The sequence below is a fragment of the Cnephaeus nilssonii genome (assembly GCF_951640355.1).
Source record: "Cnephaeus nilssonii genome assembly, chromosome: 18".
Lineage (NCBI taxonomy): Eukaryota > Metazoa > Chordata > Mammalia > Chiroptera > Vespertilionidae > Cnephaeus > Cnephaeus nilssonii.
Window position 1 is genome coordinate 14,361,887 of NC_137089.1, and position 12,555 is coordinate 14,374,441.

At 52.6% G+C, this 12,555-nt stretch overlaps 1 protein-coding gene across 1 annotated transcript; it reads right to left on the minus strand.

The window, feature by feature from the left end:
* Positions 1-473: 473 nt before the first annotated feature.
* Positions 474-7,218, minus strand: KLF10 (KLF transcription factor 10). Its single transcript, XM_079795966.1, has 4 exons — positions 6,838-7,218; positions 3,642-3,875; positions 2,613-3,528; positions 474-2,069 (listed from the first exon to the last, which is right to left on the minus strand). The coding sequence occupies exons 1-4, from the start codon at positions 7,000-7,002 to the stop codon at positions 1,810-1,812; spliced, it is 1,575 nt and encodes a 524-aa protein (XP_079652092.1). The 5' UTR covers positions 7,003-7,218; the 3' UTR covers positions 474-1,809.
* Positions 7,219-12,555: the final 5,337 nt, after the last annotated feature.

The window sequence follows — 12,555 nt, forward strand, 5'->3', positions numbered from 1 at the left end:
CGTAGGTGGATTAACTTTCATGACGCTTAAGTAGCAGTATGTTTATTGCTTAATGGTCTGAGCTAATCTAACTACCGGAGGTGAACAATTTACTATTTAATGTCAGGCTTCTTTTCATTTGCCACAGCAGTCTCATTGCTTATAATTATTCTCTGTGATGTTCCCTTTAACTTAATGCTACTTAAGAAGGTTTTGCTGAGAGCCAGAGCTATATTTCAATCCCAAATTATCAAAATGTACAAAAATGTTTAAAAATTAAAATGTATTGGGCAGACGCTTCCATGATCTCAGTGAACTGATGCCTGGCTTCACTTTGTATATACCCTCTAACTAGAGTCGTATGGTAAAGATATACCCCTACAGTTCTAAATCATCATTAGAGAAATTCATATACCAAGTCCTTTCATAGTGCCATAAGTGATTAATGTCAAGGTTAGAGAATCATTTTCAACAAATGCAATCAACCAATTAGATATACCAAAGAAAATTCTTTATTGTAAACAAGATATAAAGTACAACAAAAGAAATATTGTGCAAACTGTAAATCACAAGGATTTTTTATTTATTCAAAGAAAACTTTTCCAAGGGTCCAAGAGTTTGGATGTCAGAAACCTAGACCCGATATCGAGAAAAATGTTAAATGGGTAGATATAGGGACATTTTTCACTATATATTTTAAACAATTTACTTTTGTTTTACCACTGTGTATATCACCCATTACACAACAGGATATAACAGAAATACTGTTAACAAAAGTGAATGTTATAGTAATTTTTCTACATATCTAGTTCCACATCCCCCCATAAACCTCCTATAAATTAACAGGACAATATCTGCCCATTTGTGAATAATGGTCATTAACTTTCTAATTCAATAAAGCACATGTTATATCCTCATAACATAAGGGTATACTTTACTGATGACATAAGCCATCTTTTTCAAGGAGTTATCTGAAATTCTCGATATCCCTTCCTTACAATATATATTTTCATCTTTGAAGTTTTTTCTAAACAAAGTGCAGTGTATCTTAGTCTCTAGAGAAAACACATTGGTATACAATTCTTAATTCTACACAAGAAACTGCAGGCAAACTAAAGTTCAAAGCATAATAAAATGCCTAGATAGTCATTTTTTAAACTTTCAAAACAAAAATGAAAAAAAAAAAGTTGTAGCTACACTTCAAAGGAATTAAATTATTTGAGGATTCCAAATTTTGGGCCCTCTTTAGCAATATACAGCTAATCAATTCCAAACGTCAGCAATAATGTAAAAATGCAATGTCTATTTAACAACTACATCCACAAAGTTGACTGGAAAGACGAGGAATAGTAAACAAGATAACTCTAGGAAAAGATGACAATATTTATAACAATAAAAATTGACTTTATATCTCCATCTCTGTACCGTAACGTTGATTTCCAGTCTCTATACTCTTGAAACCAGTGCTTTAGAAGAATCACATTGCAACATTGGTCTCAAGTACAAATGGCAAAAGTAAAGTAACAAGTTGTGCACACAAATTCAAAATTTGTGCTGCCTGTGCTGACCTCTCATCTGAAACCTTCAAAAACTATTTAAAGGAATAAAAGCTTTCCCGTGTCTCTTGTGTGATAAGAAATGAATCCTGCCACTCGGGCGTGCCTGTGACACAGCACTTGTTGTCATGTAACCCCGTCTGGGCCTTCTCCCCAAGCTGGGCTTCTGCTTCAGCCCCCCTGGAGGGCCAGACTTGCAGTGGAAGCATTCCTGTATCACCGCCGGCTCCCTGCTGTGACCAAAGTTAGTTCTTGTTCTTCACCTTCTGAGCTGTCACTGTGTGGGAGCAGCGGTTGGAGGTAGGGCAATGTCGTTCAACTTGCTCACTTCCATCTGCCAATTTGGTAGCTTCTTGGCTGACAGATGACGCCGGGCATGCTTGGTCAAATGGTCACTCCTCATGAAGCGCCGGTCACACATGGGACAGGCGAATTTCTTCTCACCTGTGTGGGTTCGTCGGTGTCTGGACAGTTCATCAGAACGGGCAAACCTCCTTTCACAACCTTTCCAGCTACAGCTAAAAGGCTTCTCTCCTGAAACAAACAATTCAGATTATCGTTACTACGCATTTACTAAATCACTGTAAGTTACACATTCAATTATATCTATGTATACATTTAAAAAATAGAAGCTACTGAATTAGTAAACTGTCAAGTACTATACACGACTAAACGAATAAACTGTCATGTAAGTACATCCACTATTTTCAACTTTCATTATCACGTTTATAGGTCTTCCCTTTATAAAAGAAGCCCAAAACAAAAAGGTTTCTGAACTCCAACTATGGTGCAAGGGCTTTGGAGATAATTTATTAAAGTAGCTACTCAAGACATTTAAACAATCATCATTTGAGAAATTAAAACAGAGTCGAAGGAACCGCTGAGCTAAAGCCAGCCCGAGAAATTAAAACAAAACACCTTCATGAAATCTTTGAGAGGAGCTTGCACAGGCAAATATCATCCACTGAATTGGCTAACATGGCAAGTTCTTCCTTAAGATGTCTGGTTTATATCTGTGATCACTGCCAAGAAAATTTCATCTAAACTTCTGTAACGTGAACAAGAAATGTTTGGTACCTGTGTGTGTTCTCATGTGGGCCTTCAGATGAGAGCTTTTAAAGTACGTCTTGCCACATCCTGGGTGGCCACAGATGTGACTTCTTATCCTCGAGGAGTCAATCTGAGGAGTGACTTTGGCTGCCGAAGGGGAAAACCCTGGCGCGGGGGCAATGGGAGAGAGTCTGGTGCCATTTGGGCTCACTACGGGAGGCTTTGGGCTCTGGACCACGGGCTGGGGTACGACAAACATGACAGCGCCTTTGGGCACCTGAGGGCCCATGAACACAAGGGGTGGGCAGACAGCTGGGGGCTGGCTGGGTGGAGTGCTGGGAACTACGGTGGTCACAACAGGGCTGTTTGCAGGGAGGGGAACCATCTGACAGATGACTGGCATCGGTGGCACTGCCCCTGCTGATACTGCAGCAGGTGGAGAAACCAGCACTGACTTTTGCTGTGGGGACACGGAAGCTGGCTGAGACCTGCAGATGACTGTCTCTGAGGAAGGCACGGAAAAGTCATAAAGTACAGCGCCTGCTTTCTCATCAGCATCTGCTACTGTGCTTCTCTCACACGTGGATCTGCTCGGTGACACAGCTGCAAAAGGTACACTTTTTCTGGCAGCCTCAGCACTGAGGTGGGCTCTTCTCCTAAAAGAGCTGTCCTGACCGTTGAGGATGCTGGCTGCTTTCACCGGGCAGGACTGGTGGTTACACAGCTGGGCATCAGCTGTATGACGGATCACACTTGTTGCCTGGGCCTTGGGGAACTTGGGGACAGGAACTGGGCCTTTCTCTTCCTCTTTGAAAGGTGCAGCAATGTGAGGCTTGGAAGTATCTGAGAATGATTTGAAGTGTCCAGTAGATGGCGCTGGTGCCATCAGATTTGATACTTGAGAGGGTTCAAAGTCAGAAGGACTATAAGGTGGAGTCAAACACTACAAAGAGAAAAAAAAAACAGGCATAACAGTGTGAGAAATTTAAAGTAGAATTCATTAGTTAAATTATAAGAAAGTATATCATTTACATTCATCTAAAAAGCAATACTTACAAATGCCGGGATCGTATGAAAATCAGGTGTACTAGGAAGCAAATTCTCTTCCTCTGACATATCAGATACAGGAGTAACAGGTCTGTTTTCAATGTATTTCTTAAAATCAGTCTTCCAACTGCAGCTCATTGACATAAGAGCTTCTACAGCTTCAAAATCACTTTTCTCTGCAGTTTTGTTCCAGGAATACATACTCTCTTTTGATCTTTCAGAAATCATTTCCATTCTTTCCTCCTATAAAAACAAAAGGTTGAATACGTATAAGCATACTTTTTGTCATCCAAGTTAAGATCAGATCACTGCACAATTTTTTTCATTTTTTACTATTTGCACAACTCTCCAAATTAAATAGGAAATAATTTTCCTCTCACCCCTGCTCTAAACCTTCCTCATCCTTCCTCTCACATTTAAGGCTTGAACACTGAAATCCTGGCTAGGTAGAGAGGCGCATGTGATTAGTATTAAGGGGACGAAGGCCAAAGGCATCCGTACATTTGTGATCCAAAAAAAGAGAAGTACTTGGCTCAGAAGAAAAAGAGTTATATATGTTCCTTCCAGAGTAGCCACTTGCCACTGGGGTCAGACAAAATAACTAAGGGATGGCTCTGCAAAAGTTACCTTCTTTTAAGACTTCCTTAAAAATGCAATGCAGCAGACAGCTCTGGCCTGTTCATATGGACCTTTGAAAAGTCACTTCACACTTTGGGATAAATCAACAGGATAAGGATTCTTCAGTCTCTTTCAAATTAGTGTACAAGATTATTTGAAATTTAATTTTTTTGGATAACTTAGTTATCTATGGTGAAGAGAAAGTGAAATACATGGGGGGAAAAAAAAATCCCAAAACTTTAAGTTTCAACTTCTTCATGTTTGTGTTCCATTTAACACAATGGTTTGCTACTCACAATTATGGCCAGCTAATGCAATAATACTAAAAAATAGATAATCAGAAAATTTAATATTCTACTCGGAATTTGCAAAAAAACCCTGGCTGCAAGGAGTTTGTAGTAGTCAAAACAGAATATTTTAATTCTTTCAAGAACTGCCTGATGACAAGATAAACAGCACACCCTTTGTATTCACATGTACAGCTCCTTCGGATCAAGTGTTGAATGCTTCACATTAAATTGCACTTTAAGAACAATGGGTACTACCCACCACCTCTCCCATTTTTCATTAACGTGATCCCATTCTTCCTCCCAAACAAGAAACTGTGTAAAAATGTCGAAAAGCATTCTTTACACGTTGCAAGGTATTATTCTCAGCGTTCGTTTTTTTAAAATGCGAACACCTTTCGTGTTGAAATGCTTAGAAAACGAGCCACCGCTCTTAAAAATATCGCTAACAATGCAATTACATAATCGAGCGTGCATTTATTGTAAGCTGCAACGGGTATGTAGAAAAGCCTCCAGACGCCCAAGCAAGAAGGGAAAAGGAGACAAGGCAGGCAGGCGGCAGGGAAGGGGAGTGTGAGCTGGGAGGAGAAGCGGGCGGGCAGGAAAGGGAGCGGGGCGGGAGCGAGGAAAGGGAAGCGCGGGCGGAGGCGCGGGCGGAGGAGGCAGACGAGGGGCGGAGGCGGACGGCGGGGGAGATCCTCGCTGGCGGGGACAGACGGATGGGGCCGCCCTAACCTCAATGAGGCTCATGGGTGAGTCACTGGGAACATTCCTCGCGGCTCGCACGTCCCCGCGTCCCAGCCCCCGCCACAGGCCTACCGGCCGGCGGCCCGGGCGCGCATTGGCTGGGCCGCCAGGGCGGGGGCGGAGGAGGAGGGGGCGAGGCGAGGCATGTGAACAAAGCGTGATCAGCGGCTGCTCCCGGCCGCGCAGGAAACGTTAACTGGGAATTGCCGCGCCGTCACCTTTCCCCTACTTCCTGAGCCGGGGCCCCCGCCCGCGCGCCGGCCGGGGGAGGGGCCGCGGGCGCCGCCGCCAACCGCCCGGCAGTGCGCGCCGAGCCCGCAGGGAGGGGCGGGGCCGCGGGCGCCCGGCTCCCGGAGCGCCCGCCCCTCCCGGCTCCCCGCGGTTCCCTTAGGAACCGACAGCGGGGCCGGCTTGCTCCCGCCCCTGGCGGAGGCCGGCGCTGGGTCACTCGGGGACGAGACGCTCCCCCGGGCGCACCCGCTCCCGGCCCACCCCCCACCCTCCGACCTCCGGCTCAGCTGCCGGAGGAGGAGCCGGGTCCCCGCGGAAACCCGGCCTCCGCCCCCTCCCGGCGAAGCCCCCGGGGATCCGGCCGAGCCCTCGGCGCTTCCCTCCCACGCCGCTCCGGGGACCTCAGACCACCCGGTCTCTCCCCGCAGACGCGGCGCACCCTCCCGGAGCCTGCAGCTCCGGCCCCCGCCCCCCGCGCGTCTCCCCGGGATCCCAGACGTGCAGCCCCCACAGGCCCGCGCTCCAGGCGCGCGGCCCCACGGCCTGCGGCTCCCGCCTAGACTCAGGGCCCCCGCACCCCCGTCCGCCCTCCCCTCCCCTCCCCGCGGCTGGGTCCCTCTTTCCACCCTCCCCTCCCCGCGGTGGCTCCCCGCCCCCTCCAAGGGGTTCGTAGAAGGCGGCCGGCCACCTGCCCCCTCCGAAGATGGGAGTCCCCTGCCGACGTCTGGGGGCGAACTTCTGGTCCCCCTCCTCGGCGCTCTGCGGCCCGCGTGCCATTCCCCCGCATCCTCGCCGGGCACCCTCTCTCCCCGCCCCCGGATATCTGCGGAGCCGTCCCCTCCTGCAAGCCTCCGTTCAGACCCCCCGAGAGAGGGTCCCCGCTCCTGTGAGCACCCCGCCGCTCAAATGCTCGCGAGCAGCCCCCCTCCCACCCTGGATCGCAGTCCCGATCCCGGAGGAGGCATCTCTCCGGGCGCCAGGTGCAGGGTGGCCCCCCAGCCTGCTCACTCTTCCGGCCCCTCCAGCCACCCTCTCCCTCACTTGCCTCCAGTCTCTTCCCGGAGGTGCCCCTTCCCCTCACTGCACCTGGAGCAGACCTGTCTCTCCCTCGGCGCTACATCCCAGGCCGCCTCTCCTGACCCCCTCGCCACGCACCCGCCCTCACCGGAGCCTCGCCTGCAGGCAGGAAACCTCCCGACTCCCCCACGACTGCGCTGCAGCCCGGGTCCTCCGGCGCGGCAGTCCGGGGGCTCGGGTTCGCGCCCCGCCGGCCGCTCAGACGTGGCGAGCCGGGGCGGGCAGGGCATGCCCAGGTGGCTTACCGCAGCCTGCTGGAGAGAAGCGCCGAAGTTGAGCATGGTTGGCTGCCGGGCCGCGGGCGGCACGCTGACTGGCTGCTGGGCTGCTGGTCCAGACGGGCGCGCGGAGACACTCGACGTCGCTCCCGCCGCTGCCTCTGCGCTCCGCGCCGTCTGCCCCCTCCCCATTCAGGTAGCCGCTCCGCCTGCCGCGCGCCGCGGGCGGGGGTGGGGCGGAGCCGGGGCGGAGCCTGAGGCGGGCCAATCAGCGGCAAAGGTGTGTGAGGCGCCGGCCAATAGGCTCGCGGGGCCACGCGTGATCAGCGGCTGCCCGGCAGCGTGAAGCTTGTGTCAGTGGAGCGTGTACACAATCCCCGGCAGCGTGTTCCCTCGGCCCGAGGGACTCCCGCAGCCACCTGACTCCGTGACAACCCCCCTAGCCCTCGCCCACCCCCCGCCAGTCGTTCCCCACCCACCCACCCGGTCTAGGGGGCGGGGCCACGGGCGGGGCCGTAGCCCGGAGGCGCGGCGGCGGCGCGCCCAGGCACTGCGGCGGGCTGCTCCCACGTGGGTGGTGGGGAGGGATGCCCACTCTGCCGCGTCCCCTTGGCGCGGGGCCCCCAAGTCGGCCAGCCGCGGGGTGGGCGGGACGCCAGGCAGCCGGGCGGGGGAGGCGGCGGCTGCAAGCTCAGGGGTCCGAGCCAAGAGATTTGCATTTGGAAACGCCAAACCTTTTCACGTCTGGCGAGAAAGCAGAGCCCGCTGACCGACTGAGCTGCATTTTCTAGAGCTTGTGCTTGGTTTTGCCTGGCCGAGCTGCGGGGATCGCGGGGGCGGGGAGGGAGCGAAGGGAGCCCAGTAGCTGAGCCGACACCTGTTACTGCGCCCCCCGCCCACGCCCGGGCCTCCGGCGCGGGCTCGCCCTCCCCATCCGCGTGGTTGGGAGCGGTGCCTGCCCCTGCCTGCCCCGCCCATCCTTCCTCCGGCACTGCCAGGAGAACGGCGTGGGGACTGCAGGGAGCCCGAGAACTGGACCAATGGGGTGAAGGGAAGCCGTAGACCCGATTTTTATTTTATTTTATTTTTTATCCTTTCTGGTGCCGACGCTCGGTGGCGGAATCGAGTTTTGAGCTCGCTGTAGTTAAACTTTAAATTGAAGTCTACAAGCTGTTTCAAAAATAGACCCCACCCCCACCCCAGGCCCAGGCCTCCGGAAGCACCCTGCCTGGAAACTGGGGATTAAGGGGGGGGGGGGGGAGGGAACTCCCAGGGTCGCCAGGGGCCCGCCCAGGCACGCCTGGGGCCCTCGGCGCCACGCCTGGGGGTGGGGTTGCTGCAGGGGTATTAGCTAGGTCAGCGCCCCTCCAAAGCACCACTCGCCCCACCCCCACCCCCACCCTCCCACAACCTCCACCGTCTTCCCTCCCTCTCCCCTCCACCCCCCGGGCTGGACGGAGGCGGGCGGGGCCTGCTGTTTGGGAGCCTGTGGCTCTGCTCCCTATTTGCGCCTTTTTCGCCGTTTGGTGCCGGTTCACAGCAACTGTTGGAGAGTTGGGTAGTGATAACGGGGCCTGAAGGGTACCGACATTTTATCTCCCTGGGACAGGCTGAACACGTGGCGAAGATCACCGTCCCTCCCGCGAGCAACTGAAAGGCTAATGTACTTGTAACTGAAAGGCTAATGTACAAGTCCTCTTTGTACCAATGAGCACAGAATGAGCATAGAAAAGGAACTCGTTATTTGAGCAATTGCCAAATCTATGAACATTCTCCGATGACTTCTGGTATATCTAAGGCCCAGGCTAGCCAACAACAGTAATAATAATAATAACGATTCCCAGGGCCAGAGCCGCCCACGGTGGGAAGGAAGCGAACTGAAGGGCCTCCAGTCACTGCCGCTCCAGAATCTGCTGGAGGGGCGCCAGCTCAGCAGCCCAGGCCGCTCTTCCTGTCTCCCCTCCGCTCCAGGCCGCCCCCCTCCCCCTCCGTCTGCAGGGTGTCCTTCCCGGCAGGCTTCCTTCCGCCTGGGCAGTCCCATCCTGTTGATCTGAGCCTCCGGGGCTGGAGCAGCTGGCCCTGGGCACCTGCTGCCGCAGAGGAAGCTCCGGTCTGCGCCCAGCCGGCAGGCCAGCTTTCCTTCCTGCCAGGGAGCCGTCCCTCCAGGTCTGAACCCCCGTCCCTCCCTCAGGAATGTGGGGCTGCTGGCCTGGTGCCCCCGCAGGCTGAGAAGCAGGGAGCTTTCACGGTTTGTGGGAGTGATTCAAAACAGGAAAGGAAAGGGAAAAGGGGTAGGAGGAGCAGTGTGGCGATGGCACAATTCCTAGAGATTCAGAGAAAGATGTTCCCTGGCCACCTCAGACTCCACAGAACCAAAACGGAGACCCTTGTTGCTGCTCTTCCTGTGTGCACTCCTTGTTTCCCACGCAGCCTTCACCTTCTCCCTCAAGGCCCTGGAGCCAGGTGGTCCCCAGAAATGTCTCTCTTTCCTCTGTTCCCGCTTCTCTCCCTGAAATGTTGCTCTAGGTCAGTGGTCGGCAAACTCATTAGTCAACAGAGCCAAATATCAACAGGACAACGATTGAAATTTCTTCTGAGAGCCAAATTTTTTAAACTTAAACTTCTTCTAACACCACTTTTTCAAAATAGACTCGCCCAGGCCTTGGTATTTTGTGGGAGAGCCACACTCAAGGGGCCAAAGAGCCGCATGTGGCTCGCGAGCCGCAGTTTGCCGACCACGGCTCTAGGTCAGTCTGTCATCAACGTCCTCTTGGTTTAAGCAAACTGTAATCTCCCGCCCCAACCCACCATCACCCCAGTTCCCTTCCAGGGCCCAAACTTTCCACAGTAGGCCAGAGTGGCTTTTTGAAAGTCATGATCCAATCGCGGCCCTCCCTACTTAAACATGATCCTTTGCTTCATTTCATTCAGAGCTATACAGTGGGCCCCCAACTTCTCTCCCCACCCTCCCAACCTCATCTCCCACCCAGACATACCCTTGACCACAGCCATAACAAATGACATGCTGTTCCTCAAGCATACGGTACACTTTCATGTTTCTAAGCCACCTACTATGTGTTCTAGTCACTCGGTGCTGGGACAATAGCAATGAACAAGACCGGTCGGTTCCCGGCTCTCAAAAAGCTTGGATAAGAAGGCAAAGACAGGTAGACAACATATGCACACACACACACATACACATATTCACTTACGAAGGCAGGTGAATTAACTGTAATGCATAGAATTGCAATAGAGGGATGCGACTGTGGGTCGCTGGTCTGGTTTGGGAGGGAAGAGAAGCTTGCTTTGAGGAGGATACTGTTAAGCTGAAAATCTAATGAGGGGACAGGCTGATCCGAGAGTGCGCCTGCGTAGAGGAAACAGCCGTGACGAGTCCTAGAGCAGGAAGGAGCGTGCCCTGTGGCCGGAGGGGAGCGTGTGCTGGGGAAAGTAGGAGGGCACAGAGCTGGCACAGTGAGGCCGGGGGAGCCCGGGGACTGATGAACTTATAGGCCCCGTTTGAAATGGAGACTGTCTTTCACGGGCAGCAGGAGGCCATCGTGTCTAGGAAGAAATGCACTTTTTTTTTTACCCTATAAGAGCTCCTTTGCCACCTTGTTGACACCTTTCTTGATAACTCCGAGATGAATTCATCGTTCTCCTCTACTTCTCCACACCTCCACCATCAGAGCAGAGCATGTGGCACATCCAATTGCAAGAAGTATTTTACAAAACTAAATTCCGCCAGCGTTCCACCCAGATCTGAGCTCCTCCAAGATGGTGGCCACGTCAAAGTCATCTTTCTGGTTCAGTGTCTGTTCCAGACGGGGCACTCAAGATTTTTAAATGGGTAAAATAAAACTGTAGGTCGTCTCTGAAGACTCACTGGGGTTATAGACAGAATGTGGACTGATGCCTAGGCAGAAGTCTGGATCCTTCCATACCTTTCCTTAGCTTGTAGCATGGCAGGGCCAGGCATGGAAATCTGTCATCTTGGGCGTGAGTGAGAGGAAGTCCTTGGGCAGGAGTAAGCAGTCCCTCAGACAGACGCCCCCTTTCCTGCTGATGGGGCTGGGTTCTCCTTGGATCAGAACAGTGAAGGAAGTGGGAGGAGGGGCTGGCAGTAAAGAGGCCTCAGCTCAGTTATGGAGATTAAAGCACATTGTACCCAAGAGTCATCTCTGTTCCTTCCAGTCAGTGGGTATCATCAGCATTCATTCCTTGCCCCACCATGTGCCGGGGGCTAGCTGAGCTCGGAGGAACAACCACAAAAAAGACACAGCTGTCAGGGAGCCGTCCTGGGGTTGGCCACAGCCAGCCCTCCAGGTCTGAACCCCGTCCCTCTACTTCTCCACACCTCCACGCTCAGAGCAACGCATGTGGCACATCTTATTGCAAGAAGTATTTTACGAAACTAAATTCTGCCGGTGTTCCACCCAGATCTGAGCTCCTTCAAGATGGTGGCCACGTCAAAGGCATCTTTCTGGTTCAGTGTCTGAACCCGTCCCTGAACCCCGTTGAAGGAGCTTCCAGTCTAGTGGGAGAAGTAGATAAGTGAGCCAGGCATGACTGTGGAGTGGAGAGTGCACAGAATGTCCTGGGAGGCCCAGGAAGGGGTCAGGGAAGACTTCCCCAGCTGATCCTGAGCTGGAGGAGTAGGGGGGGCGGGTAGAGGGTGGCGGGCTCGGTGAGGTGGAGAAAAGAGAGAACTTTGGGGATTCAGGATGCTCTGAACTGTCTGATTACAGATTTGAGAGGTAGGATGAGGAGCTCAGGGTGTTAAAGAAGGCAGCCCAGAACAGTGGTCGGCAAACTGCGGCTCGTGAGCCACATTCGGCTCGAGAGCCGCGGTTTGCCGCTTTGTTGACTGCTGAGTTTGCCGACCACTGGGATAGGGGCTTAATCACAAGGAACAACAACAGCCTGTAATTATTGGAATTGAGAGTCTAGGTCAGTGGTCGGCAAACTCATTAGTCAACAGAGTGGCAAACCATGGCTCGCGAGCCGCAGTTTGCCGACCACTGGCCCAGAACATAAAGGGCCTTTGTGTGCCCTGCTAAGGAATGTAGATGGAGAACTCTGTCCAGAGGACAGTGGGGACTTACCAACAGGCTTTAGCCAGGAACGATGCTATAGAAAGCTCATGCTGCCCTAACTGGTTTGGCTCAGTGGATAGAGCGTCAGCCTGCTGACTCAAGGGTCCCAGGTTCGATTCCAGACAAGGGCATGTACCTTGGTTGCGGGCACATCCCCAGTAGGGAGTGTGCAAGAGGCAGCTGATCGATGTTTCTCTCTCATCGATGTTTTTAACTCTCTATCCCTCTCCCTTCCTCTCTGTAAAAAATCAATAAAATACATTTTTTTTAAAAAAAAAGAAAGCTCATGCTGGCCCTGTGTGGAGAATAGACCAGAATGGGTGGTGGTGGCGGGCGGGGGGTGGTGTCTAACACCAGTGAGGAGGCTCTTGCAGTAATGTAGGCAGGAGATAGTGTGACACCAGAAACTAGCAGGACTGGGTCATTGATTGGATGTGGGCACAAGGACAGAGGGAGATGTGGAGGAGGACTGCTGGGTTTCTGGCTTGATTCACTGGATGACACAGGACAAAAACAAGACGCTAAAGCTCAAGGAAGGGACCCTGGGGAGGCAGGAGCTTTTGGTGGGGGAGGAAGAAAATGCCAAATCCGAATTAGAACATGTAAAGGTGAGATTACCTGTGGTACATCCAAATACGGATGCCCAGGA

What these genes read in the sequence shown, in the direction of transcription:
- KLF10 (XM_079795966.1), bottom strand. Translation starts at nt 7,002, where the DNA reads ATGGGGAGGGGGCAGACGGCGCGGAGCGCAGAGGCAGCGGCGGGAGCG. An exon ending in TTCATACGATCCCGGCATTT is followed by an intron (nt 3,529 to 3,641) that starts GTAAGTATTGCT and finishes TTCTCTTTGTAG; the next exon opens with TGTTTGACTCCACCTTATAG. An exon ending in CCACATGAGAACACACACAG is followed by an intron (nt 2,070 to 2,612) that starts GTACCAAACATT and finishes TGTTTGTTTCAG; the next exon opens with GAGAGAAGCCTTTTAGCTGT.